Source organism: Centrocercus urophasianus, unplaced genomic scaffold (assembly GCF_019232065.1).
Source record: "Centrocercus urophasianus isolate 14NV4802_14NV808 unplaced genomic scaffold, USGS_Curo_1.0 seq_15, whole genome shotgun sequence".
NCBI lineage: Eukaryota > Metazoa > Chordata > Aves > Galliformes > Phasianidae > Centrocercus > Centrocercus urophasianus.
The window spans coordinates 23,015,503-23,034,537 of record NW_024884697.1 but is presented as its reverse complement, the minus strand read 5'-3'; the positions used below and the strand labels follow the sequence as shown (position 1 = coordinate 23,034,537).

At 48.6% G+C, this 19,035-nt stretch overlaps 2 protein-coding genes across 10 annotated transcripts in view; one reads left to right on the top strand and one right to left on the bottom strand.

Annotated features, from left to right (window-relative positions):
• Positions 1-834, top strand: part of ST7 (suppression of tumorigenicity 7) — a 135,585-nt gene extending 134,751 nt beyond the window's left edge. For all 9 annotated transcript variants that reach the window (XM_042815680.1, XM_042815678.1, XM_042815677.1 and 6 more), the window contains one exon: positions 519-834. In XM_042815680.1, coding sequence (XP_042671614.1) covers positions 519-614 — 96 coding nt within the window. In that variant the 3' untranslated portion in view covers positions 615-834. The remainder of the gene's footprint in view (positions 1-518) is intronic.
• A 2,487-nt stretch (positions 835-3,321) lies between these two features.
• Positions 3,322-18,589, bottom strand: WNT2 (Wnt family member 2). Its single transcript, XM_042815941.1, has 5 exons — positions 18,456-18,589; positions 17,491-17,714; positions 16,096-16,373; positions 12,922-13,186; positions 3,322-5,105 (listed from the first exon to the last, which is right to left on the bottom strand). Exons 1-5 carry the CDS (start codon positions 18,587-18,589, stop codon positions 4,876-4,878), a joined length of 1,131 nt encoding a protein of 376 aa, XP_042671875.1. The 3' UTR covers positions 3,322-4,875.
• Between the last annotated feature and the right edge of the window lie 446 nt (positions 18,590-19,035).

Genomic DNA, 19,035 nt, shown 5'->3' with positions numbered 1-19,035 from the left:
TAACTTGATTTTGTCATGTCTGTCATGATGTTCATGTATTGAAATTTCTTCCGTTACTGACTGCGCCACAGTAGGAGGACATGGAGATGAATCCCAGTTAATGACACCTCAGAGAACCATTTCAAACCTGAAGACGCACATTTTGTCTCTGGCAGGTCATGACAAATTTTGCAGTGATGGGAGAGCCTTTCTCTCATGCTTCAGTTGGTTTGGGGTTGAGTTTTCAGTTGTTTCAGTGTGAGCCTGAGCCTGGGATATGAGATGTGGGGGACTTTTGTAGTTCAGCGCTTTAAGTTTTGTAAAAATGGGGATCTCTCTTGCCTGGCTGCAAAACTGAGAAACCTCTGGATGCACAAGGCTCAGAATTTGGCATAAGGGCTTTATGCTTGAATTATTTAATTTTGATCATGCTTAGAGGGTTTTACAGAAGCAAACAGCAAGAGCTTGTCGTGTTGGACAGCTTTGCATTGAGTACTGTCTCCAGGATTTTGATCTGAATGTGTCTGCTTTCTTTGCAGTTTCTCAGCACCCTCTTTGCCCCTTTGAATTTTGTGATGGAGAAAGTAGAAAGCATCCTGCCCTCCAGCCTGTGGCACCAGCTGACGAGGATCTGAGGGAGCACCCGCTGACTGACTGCCACGACATCTGCTGTGCCAACATTTGGTTGACCACAAGAAAGCATGATAAAAAAGGGAAGCAGTTCTAAGACTGAAAAAATCTTCATGGATTGTCTGTTCTCATATAAAAACTGTTTCGTTGTACAAAATTCATTGATGTTAGGTTCTATTATATTTTGCCTTCAGAAAAGACAAAAATAAACTTTTGTGTATTGCAGCATTGCTGTCTTTTGGCTTCTTCTTCAAAGCTCACATTGTGCTTTGTGTGCTTGAGTGTGTCTGGAGCATCTGCTTCACCACAACTCAGTTAATGAGAAAGCACTTACTATTCACAGTTTAAGGCACTGAGATATGTTCGTTTGTCAATAAGAGCAAAGATGAAACTCCCATTGCTGGAGTTGGTGTAAAAGGAGAGTGTTCCTTAATGGTTGCATTATTTTTGCCCTTTGATCACACATTCTCTAATCTACACAGGAGAAAGGCTTTTGGCCAAGCGAGCTGTGTTAAAGCAAACACTGCTGTATGGTGAGAAACATGGCAGCCCCGTGCCAGGAGAAACTGGCTGTGAGAGTGAGATTTAGGAAGAACACAGAAGGCAGAGAGCCCCATGGCTGGCTGCAAAGTAGTTTGCTGTGATGTCATAGAATCATAGAATGCCCTGGGTTGAAAAGGACCACAACGCTCATCTAATTTCAACCCCCCTGCTGTGTGCACCAACCACCAGACCAGGCTGCCCAGAGCCACATTCAGCCTGGCCTTGAATGCCACCAGGATGGGGCATCCACAGCCTCCTCGGTCAACCTGTTCCAGTGCATCACCACCCTCTGAGTGAAAAACTTCCTCCTAATATCTAACCTAAACCTCCCCTGTCTCAGTTTAAAACCATCCCCCCTTGTCCTATCACAATCTACACTCATAAACAACTGTTCCTCCTCCTGTTTATAGGCTCCTTTCAAGTATTGGAAGGCCACAGTGAGGTCTCCCAGAGCCTTTTCTTCTCCAAGCTAAACAAGCCCAGTCCCCTCAACCTTTCCTCACAGAAGAGGTGCTCCAGTCCTCTCCTGTGTCATAATTAGTGTGGCTTATGTTTCATGTGAGATGTGGCCTGAGATAGCAGGAGGAGGTTTGCTCATGGACAACATGTGGAAATGTGGTCTGATACATGTATTCTTGGTTTTGCATCTGAATTGCTAAAACAGCCACAGGGAACACCCTCAAAGCAGGCACACCTGCACACGAGCAGTGGTAAAACTAAGGGTAATTCATGCACCTGTTATCTCACAGCAGTGCTGTGGAACCAGAAGGGGCAGGCACAGTCTGCCTCTGGTGGCTGTGCTCAGTTAGCTCTCAACTGTCCTGTGGTTTTGTGTCACTCATCCCAGCCTTCTCAAAACCTTTTGGAGTTAGTTTATATAATGCCCTACATTTCAGAAGAGGAAAGTGTTGTGATTAACAGTCCTAACAGAAGTGTGTTTGCATATCGGTGTCTACGTAGCTATGTACAGATGCTGATGTTTACCAGCAATCAAGGTACAAGTTTGGCCTGCTGCTAGGGGAAGAGGTAATGTGAACGACTGTCTGTGTGGAAATCATTATTTGTAACAGATGGAGAGAAAAGAATGCTTAACTCCTTGGAATGAACAATCAGAGCCTTCACTTGAACTACAGGAACTTAGAAGAACTCAAAAATGTCAGATATGATTATTTCTGCTATCTCTAATATCCACCTCCCTTAGCAGCAAGGAGCGATGGATTTGATCTGGCACGTACCTTTTGAGCTGTAATTGGAATGGTGGGCAGCTGAGACCAGGCGGTCAGACTGGGGTTCTTTGCCACTGGACAGAGGCTGCAGCCTGGGACTCTGCTGCTGGGGAGCTCAGCACAGCCCAGATCAGGAAGTGCAGCCTGCGCTTCTGCTGACAGAAGGAAGCCTCTGCCTTAGTGCAGAGAGGAGCACTCTGACTTCTGGCCAATCTGAAATGGCAGAAGCTCCCAGGAGTGCTTTCTTTGTGGAAGAGGCAGAAGAAGTGCTGATGAGAGTGAGCAGCCCACACAGTGACAGCAGCCATAGTGCCATGCATTCAGGAAGTGCAGTTTCCAAGAACTTTTAAAAACCCTCTAAGATGAAAGCAAATTAAAAGCCCCAAAGCAGTCAGAAAATGTGTTTTTAAAGGTCATTCTATCTGCAAATTCATCATTACATTTTTCATTCATTATTTGCCCCCTCCCTGGAGACATTCAAGGCCAGGCTGGAGGGGGCTCTGAGCAACCTCATCTAGGGGCAGGTGTTCCTGCCTATGGCAGAGGGTTGGAACTAGATGATCTTAAAGGCCCCTTCCAACCCGAACCATTCTATGATTCTATAATTTCTACATCATTTCTTGTATAGGTGAAATAAGGGCTTAAGTAACAAGATGTGTATCTAAGCCACATTTCCCAGTAAGGTGTCAGTCTTGCTCCAGGCTTCCCAGTATTTCTTCTGCCAGAATAAAATTTCTGGCACCTTTAATACAATGATCCCGAAACACTTTACATGGGGCTGCAGAACTCAGGTGCATTCTCCTGCTGTTGTTCTAGGTGGATGGTTGGATCAAATGCTCTTAGAGGTCCTTTCTAGCCTAACGATCCTGTGAACCAAATGATGACATTAAGAAGCAGGTGAGGCTGATCTCATCCTCTTTTATTTGACTTCCCAGGACAAGTTCCCTCGCAGAACTGAGGCGCCCTTTTTTCCAGAATATCAAAATACTTCCAGCATTATTACCTGCTGAATTTGTACATCACTCAGATCCCTGAATCTTTCCGAACACGTGGCACACACAAATAATACTGTACTGCTTCTAGGTTCTTTAAGTGTAAGGCTTTGCTCAGACTACGAACTCCATGCAGATTCAATTTCACAGTGAAATCTGAATGAAAGTTCTCCTTAGGGCTGACCTCTAAATAAAATCAGGTGTGAAATTTTGCTTGTCCAACCTAGAACCAGAGTTTCCAGCAATGAGGCCAATATCATAACCACTGACCTTAGATGTGCACTGGGGTACGTGTATCCCATTGCACACATGTATGCGTGTAACACTCGCACAGCTGGCAGGGCTGTTCTCAGCAGCGCTCGGTTTGTACCCAGAGTCACAATCTCCGTCCACAACAGCCCCCAGCATTTCTCCAGCAAGGCCATGGTCCCAAGGCCTCGTCACCTGCAGCCATTGCTGTCGCTCAGCTTTGTGTGCTGAGCCAGGCAGGACATGGGCCCAGGCAGTCTGCCACTGCCACCATCAAAGGCCAGCGTGCTCCTCATCAGCTGTGGGTTTGTGTAGGGTGGATTTGGAGCAAGCCTCACTGCACCTGAACTGTAAGTATCAGTTTAAGCATACTGAATAGGTTTATTAAATTTAAAACAACGTGAGAGCTGATAGACTCTATAGAACAAAACCCAATTATTAAGATAAGGCATTGCCTTCTCCACCAACTTTCTGCATGTTTTCCTGTTTATTATGTAAATGACAAATAGGAAACCCTATCCCTGCGTAGTTGAGCATCCTGTTTCCAGACGTCATTGGGCTCAGAAACAAAGATATTTTCTTTGATCCTTCAGATCAGTGGTTAATATTAATGACCTTTAACAAGCTCTCAAGGCAAACTGTCACAAATTTATACCAAAGGCATTTGCTTTCACTCTTTTATAGCAGATGAGACTGTTGCAGTTGAATGCATTTCCTGTTCTCTCCTTTCTGCTATGGGCCAGTCTCTGCCCAGCACAGCTCATGCCCCAGAGGGCCCCGCAGCGCACACACAGCTCCGTGTTGGGTAGATGGACAAATTCAACTCCAGCAGAGCTGTGGAATCATCCTGGCCTCAGAGCTTTCCATGGAGGGGCTCCTGACCAGTGCCGAGCCCTGCAGCCTCACAGGCTGAGCGTCCAGAGCAGCAGGTCCTCTGGAGGAAGCCACAGCCATGGCAGCGGGAGGCCCAGTAGGATAGGCCTCATCCTGGGGCCCCACCGTGCTTGCGGTGGCAGCAAGGGCTTCCGGTGAGGAGATGGGGGTCTGTGTCGGATGGGAGGCCCAGTGGTGGCAGCTCCTTCCAGCACAGCCGTTGGTCCACACAAATTGTGCAACAGCATGGTCCTGCTGAACCGTGCAGTGAACGCTGCAAATTCAGCATGATCACTGGGCAGCTTCTGTGTAATGAAAGAGAAAACTGGCGTAAATGTAGCAAAGGCCTCAGAAGCATTCCCTGCGCAGACCTGCACCACACGTCATGTCCGGGAGGCCCAGCCCGCAGCCTTGGGCGCCTTGCATGTGTGGATGTCCACCTCCTCCAGGCAGTCCTGGCAGCGCACCGCGCAGCACCAGTGGAATTTGCACTCGCATTTGGTCATCCTGCTGACACGCAACGTGTCGTAGCCACGGCCGCAGCACATCACCTCACAGCTGTCCATGCCGCGGGAGGTCTGGTTGCACACCCGGCCAGCCGTTCCCGGAGAGCCTGCAGGAGAAAGGCAGCGGTCACGTGAAAAGGCAGGGTGGGTTCCAGGAAGGACAGACAGCATGAAAATAAGGAGACACAATCTGCTATGCATTCGGTCCTCCAGCATCACATTGCTGTGGATTATTTGTCAAATGAGAAATGATTGTAAGGCAAAACTGGCCTCATATTTTGGGCAATCTGATTTCTGGAAATGAGCCTTGGAAAGGAGGAGTACAAGTGACCAAATGTTGCAGGGCTCTGCCTGACCCCAAGAATGCCACAGCCCTGCATTCAGCCCCACGGCTGTGCAGCACAGCACTATCCGTTCTGCAGCCACTGGGTGGGCACACAGAGCAGCACAGGGCAGGCAGGGTAAGGCTGCTGGGCCTCAAACTGCTATAGCTGGTGGCTGTGACCTTGCTGCTGGCATTAAAGTCTGCAGAACCACAGCACCCGGAACACCTTCTACCACAGCTGCAGTTCACAGCCCCTGCATTAGAAAGAACTGATCTGCTGTGGGCAGGAGGAGGGCAGGGAGACGGCCTGCTGCTCTCTGCACATCCCCAGGGCTGGGACACCTCTGCTCACACCCAAGTGGCACAAAATGGCTGCAGTTACCTCCTCAAGGCATTCCTGCCTGGAGGCTGCTGTGCCACACAGGAGTTGGTGCTCAGCTGATGAGAACTTATTTCAGAGAACATTACAGGATCTATGCCACAGCTCTTGGCAGACCGTTTTCCAACTGAAAACCTCTCTGCCTACCTAATTTCTTAGCTATTAATATTCCAGTGAATTTCTGATGCAGCCTTAAGATGAACATTGCTCCAGCATTGCCTTTAGACCAGATAATAGCTCTTTTTGTCTGTTCTTGGCCAAAATGAAATCCCCTACACAGTGACTATGATCACTAAATTAACCGGGAACATTCTACAAAGTGTATCTGCTCAGTTTTGTTACTGGTATGTTATTTCTCAGGTGTACATGAAAATTCCACCTTTCTAAGGATTAAAATGCATGCGAACAGTAATTCAAATCCATGTGAAGTAGGACAGCAAATAAATCTTAATTAATAAAAGCCCAAGCCATAATTTTTAATTATTATAAAATCAAGCTGCATTAATTCCTATTTTCTATTGCTTCTCCCCACAGTGTACTTGGAATTATGTCCTACCACTACTGTATGAAGCACTTCAGCACACAGCAGCATGCACTGTCCACAAGGTTTCCCTGCCTCCCAACCCAGCATCAGGCAGACATCAGATCCCATGTCTCATCACCCCAGCACTCAGGCAGCAAGTGATCTCACACCTGTGAATGAAGCCACCTTCTCTTCTGCCAATTCCCACCTGACCAATGCATGACGAGCACAGTGTGGGAGATTTTGCTTTTAGCCACGGTATCAGAAATTTTACTCTTTTTATACCTAATCAGGACAGGCTTCAACTGTTGTTCCAGCTGCTCACCCAGCCCAAGACCCTCCTCCAGCACGCTGCTTTGGCCAGCCCTGAGCTGAAGTGCCCCCTCGGGGTGGAGGAGGCTGAAAGCAGGATCATGTGCCCTGTCTCCGGGTCGTGCTGCTCTGCCTGGCTGAGCTCTGCCATCCCCAACTCAGCCCTGTCCCAGCCTGCCCAGCTCTGCCTAGACTGGGGAGCTCACAGGGAGGCAGCTGCTGGGCAGAGCTGAAGCCCTTTCTGTTTGAGCAAACAAATAGCGTTGATGTGGAAACCAGTGACAGGCTGCACCAGTTACGTTCTACACCAGGAAACAGCAGCAGCTCCTGGAGTCCCATCCCCTCCGTCTATACAGGGGCATGGATTGCAAGTGGGGAACCTAAGGGAGGGCAAGGTAGCACCAGTCCCAACCCTTACTTTCCCAGGTCCTGTTTTCAGGGATTGCTCTGCACATAGAGGTCCTGGCGCCACTGATTTGGGCATGGGCAAGGACCCACAAGGACACAGAGCTGTGTGACCTTTCTAATGGTCACATAGGAAGCCGGTGGCAGAAACCAACCAATCCTACTTTTCAGACTACCAACTTGATCCATAAACAGTTGGAACGGCTGTGCCCAAGCCAGCCCCTGGAATCATCTATCACATCCCAGACAGAGCAGAACACCTTTAATTGAAGAAGTGTGTTTGTAGGGCCTTGTCCCTCAATCTCCACTCGGATAAAATAAAGTCACAAAGGCCACGCTCTTGACAAGTATGATTGGTGTTTGCATTAGAAATTTGATTTGAATTCTCCCATGCTTCTGCCTCCCAGCCACCCACACATGTGGTCGTACTACGCTGATGGGGCCCAGTAACAAAGTCCTGGAATGCCCAGGCTGTGTGATGCGGCATATAGAGGACAACAATCCATAATAACTATGATTTGGATTAGATTCAAACTGCCTGGTGTTCTGCTATGGGAGGAAGGCCTCACGTCAACCTCTGTATAAGGTCAGGTGATGCAATATGAAAGCTGTGATGAGGTGTGGGAGCCTTCCCGGGAAGGTGAGCAGCATTCCTCAGCCAAGACACAGGTTATTTCCCAGCCCAGAAGTTCTGGTTTCCAGATGTCTGGGGAAACTGCACAGCAGCCAAAGAGAATCTGAATGGGAAACTCCCACTGATTTCAATGGGAGTTCTGTACTGACTTCAACAAGAAAATGATTTTATTCCCTCATGGGGAATCTTCCCTAAGATAGTCAAAAGTCAGTATCATCTGATGTCACCCACAATACAAAACAAACATCTACAGTGCCATTAGGGAGGACCTAATTATCCACAGAATGTGGCAAAAGACAAAATAGTGCACACAGAAGCTTAGCTCCTGAGCAAAACTAACATTTCTGAGACGTTCAGAGAGCTTCTTCAGCATTCCTGTGGCTCTGCCTGAGCTCAAGGACAGTTGTTGGGCACCAACCTCATTGCGGAAACCAGGGCACACACATCTCACTCTGGGCTCCCCCTCTGGAAACAGACATCTCAGCACTCTGACAATATTCAGCATGCAAATTTAGCTTGCCTTGCTCTTGCCAAACTCAGTTCACCTACAACATATACATGCAGAAGAAACATTCCCCTCACGAGGCAGAAAATGAGCAATAGCTGACAGCAGTCACACACATCACTGTACCTCTGGAGGTGCTCGGGCACTCAGGTGAAGAGGACAATAGAGGAAACTAAACAAAGGAAGGTAGAATTTTGTAGTCTCACCCTGCTACCTACCGTGCACCTGTGAACCATGTGAGAGGCAGGAAATTGTTCTGACTTGCAGAAAGTTTTAGCGCAACATCTTTGTTTTGATTTGAGTTTCAGAATTGCCATGCCAACACACAACGTTGTACACGCCAACATACCCACAGCCCTGAGCACTGCCAGCTCTACGGCCTGCCCATCAAGCCCTTCTTTTCTTCCTGCTTTGCAGTCATTTACTTGAGCAAATGTGGAAAGTTGAGAACTATCTTTTTCTCTCATTCCTAAAGAACGACAGTGACATTATTTCTCTATAATGCGAGATTTTCCCTTCTATTTCTGTTTAAAAATATGGCTTCAAGCAATGAACTTCATTACTCAACACTTGCCTAAAAGAAAAAAAATGTATTCACAGAAAATTAGTTCTGAAGGTAATTTTCAAATCAAGAAATATTCAGGTGGACCCTACAAGGCAAGTGTGAGAGGGCCTGAGGGATTGGGCAGAAAACAGCCATCTCTGAGAGAGCTGGGATTGAGCAGACCAGCAATGGAGAGACAGAAATGTGTTGACAAAAATCAGCTCATTCAGAATAAGCTGACAGTGCGCACATGGCCGACTTCTCTCTCTGCAGCCACTGCCAGCTGTCCTGGTCCCTGAGGCCCAGGAGGATCCCAAGTTTGCTGGCATCTCCTCAGTCCCTCAGGAGGATTCCAAGTTTGCTGGCATCTCCCCAGCCCTCAGGGCTGGCCCTTGCTCTGACTGAAATCATTGCGAGCTCAGCATCAGCCCCACGGGCTGGGACCTTGCCTCATATGTTCTCAGTGCGTAAATTGGGAGATGCAGGCCAAGTAGTCACACAGGGACTGACTGCGTAGGGCTAACCTTAGCGAAAAGTGTCTAACACAGATCAGCATTGGTTTCCCTCCACGGGTTACATACTTGAAGTGCTAACACATCTTGCCCAGTGCCAATACTTTCCAGGCCACAATTTAATTTCATGTTTCTCTTTCGCTTCAAACTTGGCCTTCCTTATTCCTCTCAGAAATGCAGCAGATGGCTTATGTGGAGCAATAAGGGAAAAAATGACAGGAAAGTAACCCCGTGAAGGAGTCCTCAGACACAGCTGCTTGCTGGAGACACATAACATTGTCACCAGTCTCCCCATGTGCAAGCAGAGGCAGCAATGCTGGCTTTGATAGCACCAAAACGTGACCAAACGGTGTCAGGAGAAACCTGTGTGTGACCCAGAGCAGCCTAAGGTACATCTCACATGGGTTTTCAGCAGGTCCTGAGGGGCTGCCTGAGACCACCTGCACACGGACACGACCTGTCCCTTCACCCCACCACCACCTTAACACAGCCAACACCTTGGTGCTACCAAAACATCTGCAAAAAGTCAACCCCTGCTCACCAGTGCAATCCTGCCATCACATCTAACTGGGAGAGGTCAAGTAACTTGGATCTCAACTATTTTTTTACAGGAATACATTACATGGCTTTAACAGACTCCACAAACAACAGCCCCTGCTAAAGGATCTGCCAGTAAATCGATGATGTCTATCATATGGCTGCTCACACATTTATTCCCAAAGCATTTTTTCACCATTCTGGTCAAAATGTGATGAACTTGCTTCAATTTTCAATCATCCTATCCTGCATGTATGGTTAAAAAGCAACATTTTAAAAATTGAAATGTTTTTACCAGCAGCTTACAAGCAGACAAAGAAGGCTTTAGAGCCTTCTGAGGTGAAGCTACGCATTTGAGGAAAGCCAGTACAAAGCTGCACCCGGACTGCCATCGGTGTAACCTTCCCTCTATCTCCTTTTACAGCATTATCCTCTCTGTACAGGGGATGCTTTTATTGAGTTTGGCAGCTAGCAGTTTTTGTTAATATAAAGGAAGCCCATGCAAAGTGTGTCAAAATATGAAAGTTCACTGTAAGGTCTTCAAAAGCCCTCTGGGATGTCCAACCTCTGCTTCTAGTGAATTATGATTAAAAAATATATAGATGGGCAAAAATTGTTCTGGCTTCCACACAACCAGAATCAAGTGGATTCAGAACAATTCTACAAATCTTCCTTTGGTCCTTTTCTAAAAGCCTTGAAATCTTAATGCTAGATAGAGGTGGTTGGCTTATTACACTCTCTTGCTATTAAGTGAGCTGCTATTTGTGGTTTCCACAAATTATCTCCCTTCTGAAAGCAATGACTCTTCTTCTCCTTCTAGGAAAGAAATAATAACTCAACGTTTTTCCCTCTGTAGGGGTGAATCATGTATATATGTTCCAGTGCCTCCCCCAGACAGACTGCGGGGTGTATGCAGTGACAGCACCCTCAATGGCTGCCTGCCACCAGCAAACAGCCAAAGCTGCAAGCTCCAACAGGAGGAGGTGAGACGTGGGGATTTTTGGAAGGATCATTGATGATACAACTCCAGAGCACCTTTCATATACTGGGGTTTATGCATTAACACACCCAAGCCACAGAGAATACTGGCTCTGTCACAGTTTGTGAAGCTGTTGAGTTGTGATGCTTCACAAAGCGTGCTATGGGAATCCTTCCCCCAGCCCCAGTTCTAATCAATCTCTAGGTGCACAGCTTTTCTGAAGCATTACACTGCTGGAATTCCCCAGAGGCAGAACTATATTCAAGGGCATGACAAAGAACCGTGGTATTGTATTTAGCTGACACTGAGGTGCTGCCCGCATATTTCCAAACTCAGACTTCCATAGTCTCATTTCATTTAACCTCCAATCATCTAGCAGGCTAAAGCTCTGGAGTGCTCAACAGGGCAAAATAAAACTAATCAAGAAAAAATGCTGCTCAGCTGCTGATGTTATCTCTGCTGAACTCGGATCAGCTTGTGTTTATCTTTCCTTGCTCCACGAGAGTAGCAGGCAATCCCACAGCACTGTTCCTGTTCCACTGAAGGCTTATTGCAGCTTTCCAAAATCGCACTCTTCCCAACAGCCGTATCTTCAGGCTGCTGCACGGCACAGAAACGCCTCATCAGAAGTGTTATCTGGGGAGGAGTGGGAGCGTATGCCAGGCTCCCGGTGGGGAGCAGGGAGAAGCGCTGCAACACACGCCCAGCATCCTCCACCAGCAGCTGGCTGCACCGGGTTAGGTTTGCTGCAAAGGCTGTTACATAGCTTCCTGACATAGAATTGGGTTGTGCACTGGCTCTCTGTCTAGGGGGAAAGAAATCACAGACTTCACAATGAAACAAGCAGCTCTAAGCAATGAATATCAAATACAAATTTCAAACCTATTCTGCAGAAAGTTCAGTAAGTCCTAGTCTGTGCACAATGCCACAACATGCCAATTTATTCACTTAGATTGAACTATTAGACCTTATGGTACTGGTCACTACCCAAGGAACAGCACGTTCTTGGGCAGGTAATAAGCACCATCTGCAAAAGCCATAAATAACTTTTAAAGTTACGTTGACAACTAACCAGGATCAGTGCACAACATAAGCATACTGGATGAAATTCCGGGTTTGCTGAAGTCAATAGTACATGAGAAGGATTTCACATATTGTTCTTATTTAAGTACAGTTGTTTTGCAATGTTTATTCCAAGTAAACTTGGATTGTAAATACACAGCAATGCCAAAAAGAGCTAAGCTGCTTTGCTATCCAGAGACTCCTATGGATGTGTCATAGCGGGTGCACTCTGGTACGTTATACAACATATTCATCAGTTCCACAGCATCTTTCATACATTACGCAGTCTGGCTCTCTTCTCCACATTTCTGTTTTTCAGTTGCTCATTGTAAATTGCCACATCAGGAAATGCTGCACACTGGTCAGGAGCTGTTGGCACGATTAGCACTGCTCAGTAGTGCCTCAAACCCTGTAACATTGCTAAGGGTGTCCACGGAAATCTCCGAAAGCAGAACACTTCAGTGCTAACAGCAGCCCTGCAACTCCACCTCTTCCCACCGGGGCTGGTATGACTGCAGAAAATGTGATAGCTGCTATAGACTGAGCCAATGCCGACTCAGAGAAAGAAATAACCACAGTGAGACCTGGTGCAGCATGCTGTGCCCCACCAAATTGCACCCCTTCAGCCACCTCACACCCTCAGCAACCTGCGCCACAACACAGGCTGGTGCAAGCGGTGCACAGAGCTGCTGGCCTCCTGCCTGCAGGAGAGGAGTGTCTGCAGCAAGGAGCTGTGGGGAAGGAGCAAGTAAAGGCCACCCAACTCTTCAGAGTGTACAGCAGCAGCATAATAACATGGAAAAGAAGTGGTGTTAAGTGAAGGCAGCACCATGGGGACACCACAGGACTTGACTCTGCTGCAGAGACACGGGGTGGCTCTGGAGGCTATGTGGTGTGGGCCTGCCTCCAGAGCACAGCTCCAACTTGTCCTAAGGACAACCTTTGCCCTGTAGAGCCTCCAGGGCTCCTCAGCACCTGGAAGAAACTGCTGAATGACATCAGAACAACTGGCTATCACACATCTAGTGACATTGAGGAGCTATGGATCTTGTACAGAGCCGTTCTTCCAGCACATCTTCCTTCCTGTTTCCTGCTGGTTGTATGCTTGGATTTATATATATACACTTCAATAATAATGATTTTTTTTTACCTGTAAAGCACAAAGGTCTGAAATAAAACCATTCATGTGTAATGATAGAGGCTTACCTACATCCCTGTCCCTGATACAGTAGTCTGGAGAGCTTTCAAAGTATACCAGGTCATTCTTAGTTGGCTTCTTAAATCTCTTATTAGCCACAGTGAAACCCGTGCCATCTTGATTCATGACCACCTGAATCGCTCCATTGTATTTCTTCCACAGATAATCTCCTGTTTTCCTAAAGTCTGCCATGGCCAGCCAACAGGTCCTTAGAGTGCATGATCCACTCACACCGTGACATTTGCACTCCTGTTTCAAAAAACGCTTCACGGCCTGTTTAGAAACGCAGCAAAATATACACAGGTAAAACAAACTGTAATCGAAGCTTCTCAAACCCTTTCCATTGATCCTGCCATGCCAGGCTTGCAGTGGGCCTTGAAACCACGGTCTGTAGTGACACCCACTGGTAGCACCAAGTCATCCGACAGGGCTGGTCCGATCTGCTCGTTTCTCTCAACCACACCATCTTCCGAGGTTTCCTTGCCTCCCCCCTCCTGCTGTTCATCCCAAAGACCTAGAGCACACAATAGTGCCAGATACAGTTCCAGCAATGGGAAATAAATTGGGTAAGGGACACAATTGCTCAGCTCCGATAGGTGGAGGTGCTCCATGTCACCATGGCTCAAGCTGAAACACTGCCAGACTGCATGTCCCTGCTTGGGCTTCATGGAGCTGCTCCTGGCTATGAATATTTTTATTGTATATAAATAAAAGAACTAAGAATACTGTGACATTTTTACTGCTATGTTGTTAGTGAACATTTTAATGCAATCAGGTTTAAATTTACTGTGAATAATCTAATAGAACTGTCTAACTTCCTCAAATTGCTCTTAGGCATGGTGTCTAGATTCCCACACAAAAGTAGGCAGTGTTTCAAACACTGCTGGGGAATTGATAAGCATTTCATGTTAAATGATTTTGCAGAGACTCCAAAGCATCATACCTGGGCTGAGGGAACACAATTTAAAAATGACATTTGTAAAATCTTACAAACAAACATTACAGAGTGAGGCCTTGATTAGTTTGCACTGGAGAGATCACCATCATTAATTTAACATCTGAGAAGCATTAATGTCTTTTCAACTTCATCTCAGACCTGGAAGCTATCTGCAAGATGTTAGGGAAAAACAGGTTCATAAACAATAAATAATTTACTCTAATTCTGAAGATAAAAATATCTGATCTGTTATGCCTTAAGGGTTCATATTTCATGAACATATTAGAGTTTGTATGAGGAACAGCATCATGGGAGGAAGATAACAGACAGAAGAGGCACAAGATCAAAGATTGGGGTGCAGCAGAGCAGCGCTCTCCATTCATGCGCCTGGTAATAAGGTGAGGATGTGTCACACAGGCAAAATATGCTTAATTTTCTTTCTAATCTGGGTGACTGCTTCAAAGAACAAGTAGGACTGGGATTCTGCTCAGACAGGGACTTAAGTGTGTGCTTGGTTTTAAACATCTGAGGAACTGTTTTTAAAGGAACCTGGTGGACCCAGGCTGACAACACCTGAAGAAGCACATCAAGATTCAACACTATTTTGTTGGTGGTGTCCCTGTACTGATACACAGCAAAGCAATATGCTGTTTTCTGATTCCTATGAGATTACTGTGAATACTTTTCAGTGTATTTCCGAATTAGTAAGATCCAGGCAGTCTCCTTTTTAAGAGGAATCTATGGACACGGGCTCAGTGCTGGGGGTGAGAAGAGTTTGAGGGCACGGACCCTTGCCTGTGTGTGCAACCTGGGGGCAGCTGAGGCAGTGAGGGGCTGCAAACTGAATCTGCACTGCTGTACGGAGCAGCACTGCTTCCTGTGGAGAAGGCCCTAAAGGATAAGGGAATGTGCAGGTAATATTTAACAAACAAAAAGCCTACCTGCTTACCAATAGTATCCTACCATTTTGCATGTAAGTGTTTTTAAACTTACAAAGATACCCAAATATTCCAGAAAGCACTTCACAGCATGGAGCCAAATTACACCTATGAAGTGTTTCCTTGTGTTGTAGATGGCAGCCTCTTTTGCCACACAGACAGCTCTATTAGCTTTCTTTGCCCCCCACTAGGCATACCATAACTGTGCCTATCACACTGGTAGCATTACACATTAGTTACATCTGCTGCTAGAAAACAGATGAAATAGAGATGTTGGAGGACAAAAAACTATTAGGAAAACCATCTGCTTTCAGTACAATTAATTAATGAAAATTGGATCTTTTCTTTCTAATAAAGCTACTTAATATGAAAGAATTCCACAATATGTTAAGGGAACTTTATAATACAAAAAAAAAAAAAAAACAGGTGAGGATATGAGCAATGAATATGCTGCTGAATATGTGCTAAGGAAATCAGAAGACAAGAAGAAGTCTCTTCATGCCAGAAGTGGTTGGTGAAGCGCTATGAAATATCTTCCTGTGTTATTTTGGATGGTAAGAGTGTAGTGAATTTTGAGCACATTCTGAATAATGAAAAAGTACACTCCAATCACATGCACTGCTCTCACAACTTATTGCCAATATCCTCAGATATCAGAGCATGCATTCTGCAGCTCTTGCACCAGCAACAGCCAATGTGCCTGCAACCACTCCTGCTACCTGCAACAGCCAGCTGAAAACTTCCCGTGGAAACTGAACAGTGGGATTTGTATGCAGTATATAGAGATGTGTTTTTCTTGTCGAGGCCAATGTCTTTTGGAATTAAATGCAATGTGACTTCTGTTTTCTAAAAAGTGAAGTCATCGCATTTTCTCTCTGCTCGTTCTGTTTCAGTTTACCATACACGCAGAGGAATGGCCGGTACTAGTTTTTCTCCAACACTATTTCGAATTTGCTCTCTAATAGCCCAGCCTGAATCTTCAGCCTCCTGTAAGAATTTTTACTTTTCATTAACCAAAAGTAGTAGAACTCCTCCATGCATAAGGATGAGACTCAAAACAAAACCTCCATCCACCTGACCCTGCAAGGGCTGTACCTGCGCTCAGCTCCTACACAAAGAATTGCTGGATGGACCCAGAGGGGCACTGACAAGCAGTAGCACATGGCGTGCTGGGAGCCCTGCCACCCCCAGCCTTCAGGGCAGATCAAATGGCGCCTTGCCCTCCCACTCTCCCCTGCTTTTCCTGACCTGAGGTTGCTGTGAGAGCCCGCCCCACCACACCCCAGGAGCACGGCCATGGCACCCACCTTCCTTCCTGCGCGGTTGTTGTGGAGGTTCATCAGCGCCCTGGCGTCCTTCCCTTTCCTCTCCTTGGCATCCACGAAGGCCCTGGCGAACTTAACGCCATAGTCGATGTTGTCGCTGCAGCCGCCCCAGTCAAAGCGGCCCTTGCTGTCCTTGGCAGAGCCCTTCTTCTCAGGGTCACAGGAGCAGGACTTCAGCTCTCCCTGGCTGCACGCCCTTGTGATGGCAAACACAACGCCAGCAGAGGAGATGGCGTGGACGAACGCGGACTCCCGGCTGCCTGCAATAAGAAGCAGGCCTTAGACATGGCTGTGGTGCTCAGTGTGAGCAGCCGGCCTAGTTCAACAGCCCAGCCTGTGTGCTGAGCTACAGGTTAAACTGGGCTGGGGCCACACAGAGGTGTATGCCTTGCAGTCAGAGCTGGCCATGGCTCAGGGCTGGATCCCTCCCTGGTACAACCCCGATGCGGGTTGGAGTTTGTTCCTGACATGGGTGACCATCCTTCCATGGCTCAGTTGCTCTGTGGAGATGCAGGGAGAGGGCAGCTGGTATTTCTGCCACGTTCCATCAGCTAAGAGAAATACATAAAGTGCTGGGTTGGAGAGTATTTGGGAAATCACTACACAGGGACACGGGAATAGCATCTGCGCTGCAAAATACTGCAACTAACTTCTCAAGCCAGCTTTTCCTCTTCGGAGGCATTTAATCTTGCTAATTTCAAAGGGAGTAGTGAGAAATCTTTGGTGCTTTTTTTCCTGAAAACGAGAAAGCGTTGAACCTGGCGGCCTTCACTGATCCAGGTGTGCTTGGTGCGACCGGCAGCACCGGCCATGGGACACTCTGGCAAGCCAGGACAGTGACTTCCACACATCACAGCCCAGGCACAGTTCCTTCCCAGTAACGATGTTAATTCGTTACACCAAAGACCAGCTGTTTTTCTAGACTATGCCTACTCCTCAGTGCATATTCCAAGGCAATAATTGCTTAAGTTTACTTAAAGATGTAGTAATTTACAGCACGGAGTTGGGTTGTGTTGATACAACTCTATAGTAAGGAGCTATCTTCAGACTCCAAGAAGTCCTGAGTTTCACAGAAAGGAGTGAGCAGCAGCTTCTCCCATAGTAGTTGGGGCTGGTATCAGTGAGCCATGCCTGCCCCTTATCACACCGTTATCACAGTGTGAATCCAAAGAGTCCATGGCGCTATCTACAATTTCACACTGGGGGAAATTGGACACTTTCATCCTTAGAGCTGATAGAACAGCCACGGAATAATGCTGAGCACTTATGTCACGGCAGCACCTGGATGCTTCACCTGTGCCACCCGCCCAGGCCCCCTCCTCAGCCATGCCGAGCCCCTGCACCCACCGCCCTCTCCCCATCCCCGCCCGCACTCACTGCGCTGCAGGACGCGGCCGAGCAGGCGCTGCCCCCGCTCCAGGGCGCTGCAGTCCCAGCGGTGCCGCCGGAACTGGTGCTGGCACTCGGCCGTCCAGGCGGCCACTCCGCGCCCGATGGACAGCATGGCCTCGGGGTGACGCCGGCACAGCTGCCGCTGCCGGCTCACCAGCCCCGGCACGTTGTCGCACATCACCCGCGACGAGCCCACGGCCCCCATGTACCTGCGGGAGGCAACGGGAGGGGCAGCGACGGGAGCACCCGGCCGGAGCCCTGCGTGCACGGGGACATCGGGAGGGGCGCGGGGAGGGATGGGGAAGGGATGCGGAAGGGACCGCGGGGCAAAGCGCCGGGAGGGGTCGTGTTTGGGAAGGGGCCGCGTTTGGGAAAGGCTGCTTCGCTCTGCTCCCCTCGACTCCGACTTCGGCTCCGCACCCACTTTTTGTGGAGAAAACCTTTAAAAACCTCCCGGGCTGTGTTTTGTTCAATAACTTCAAGAGTTCAGACTTAAAGAACCGCCCGGCCAGAAATTAAATTACATCATCTGCACCCAGATGTTCCCGATTAAGCCCTGAAATGCTCCGAAAGTGTCTTTTATCAAACCCAAACCGCGATAGGTGTCTCCTGAAGGGACCAAACACAGGAAAACGTCCTTTCCACGGATTTTCATTATGTCGAACGATCGCGAAATCTATAAGGCGCGACTTCCAAGAGTGACATTTCAGCGGCACCACAAAAGCCTTCCCCAGCAGCAGAGCCTGTACGGACACGGTGCGGCCACGGGCGGTCCCAGCGGCGGGGACGCGCTCGGTGCCGGGTTCCGGCCGGGATCCGCCGCTCGGTTCGCGCCCAGTGCTGCGCTGCCCGTCCCGTCCCGTCCCGCCCGGGTCCACGCGTGGGCTGCGCCCGGTGCGCTGAGCCCGACCGCTCCTTCCCCGCGAGCACGCGGGGCCGCCCGCACTTACCACCACGAGGAGGCGACTCGTGGGGTCGCCCACAGCAACACGAGGGGAAGAGACCACCACCAGATCCCGAAGAGAGAGGCCATGGCGGGGGCGCGGCGCTCCGCATCGGGGCACTCGCGGGGGGCAGCGGACATCCCATGGGACAGCGCCGGGCGGCGGCGGTGCCGCGGGGCCCTTCCTTCGCTCCGCGGGGCTCTACCGCTGCCCCCCCGCGCCGGGGGCGCTCCGGGCCCCGCTCCGCGCCCCTTCGGCTGCGCCCCGCGCCGCCCCGCGCCCCTCCTGCATCCCTGCCCCGCTCCGGCCCTTCCCCGCGGCCGCAGCAGCGCTGAGGGGCGGCGTGGGCTGCGCGCTGACTGGGTGGGTTCTTCTTTTTTTTTTTTTTTTTTTTTTTTTTTTTTTCCTTCCCTTCTCTGAAACTCTGATGGATGAAATGATGTCAAGAGACACTGGGGAGAGGAGGAGGTAACACCTCTGATTAGGATGGAGTTCCGAGGAACGGCTGCTTCCCAATGACCCCGCACGCAGCCGCCCCGCGTACCGTTGCCGGGCCGACCCCGACCGCCTCCGAGCGGCAGCGGAC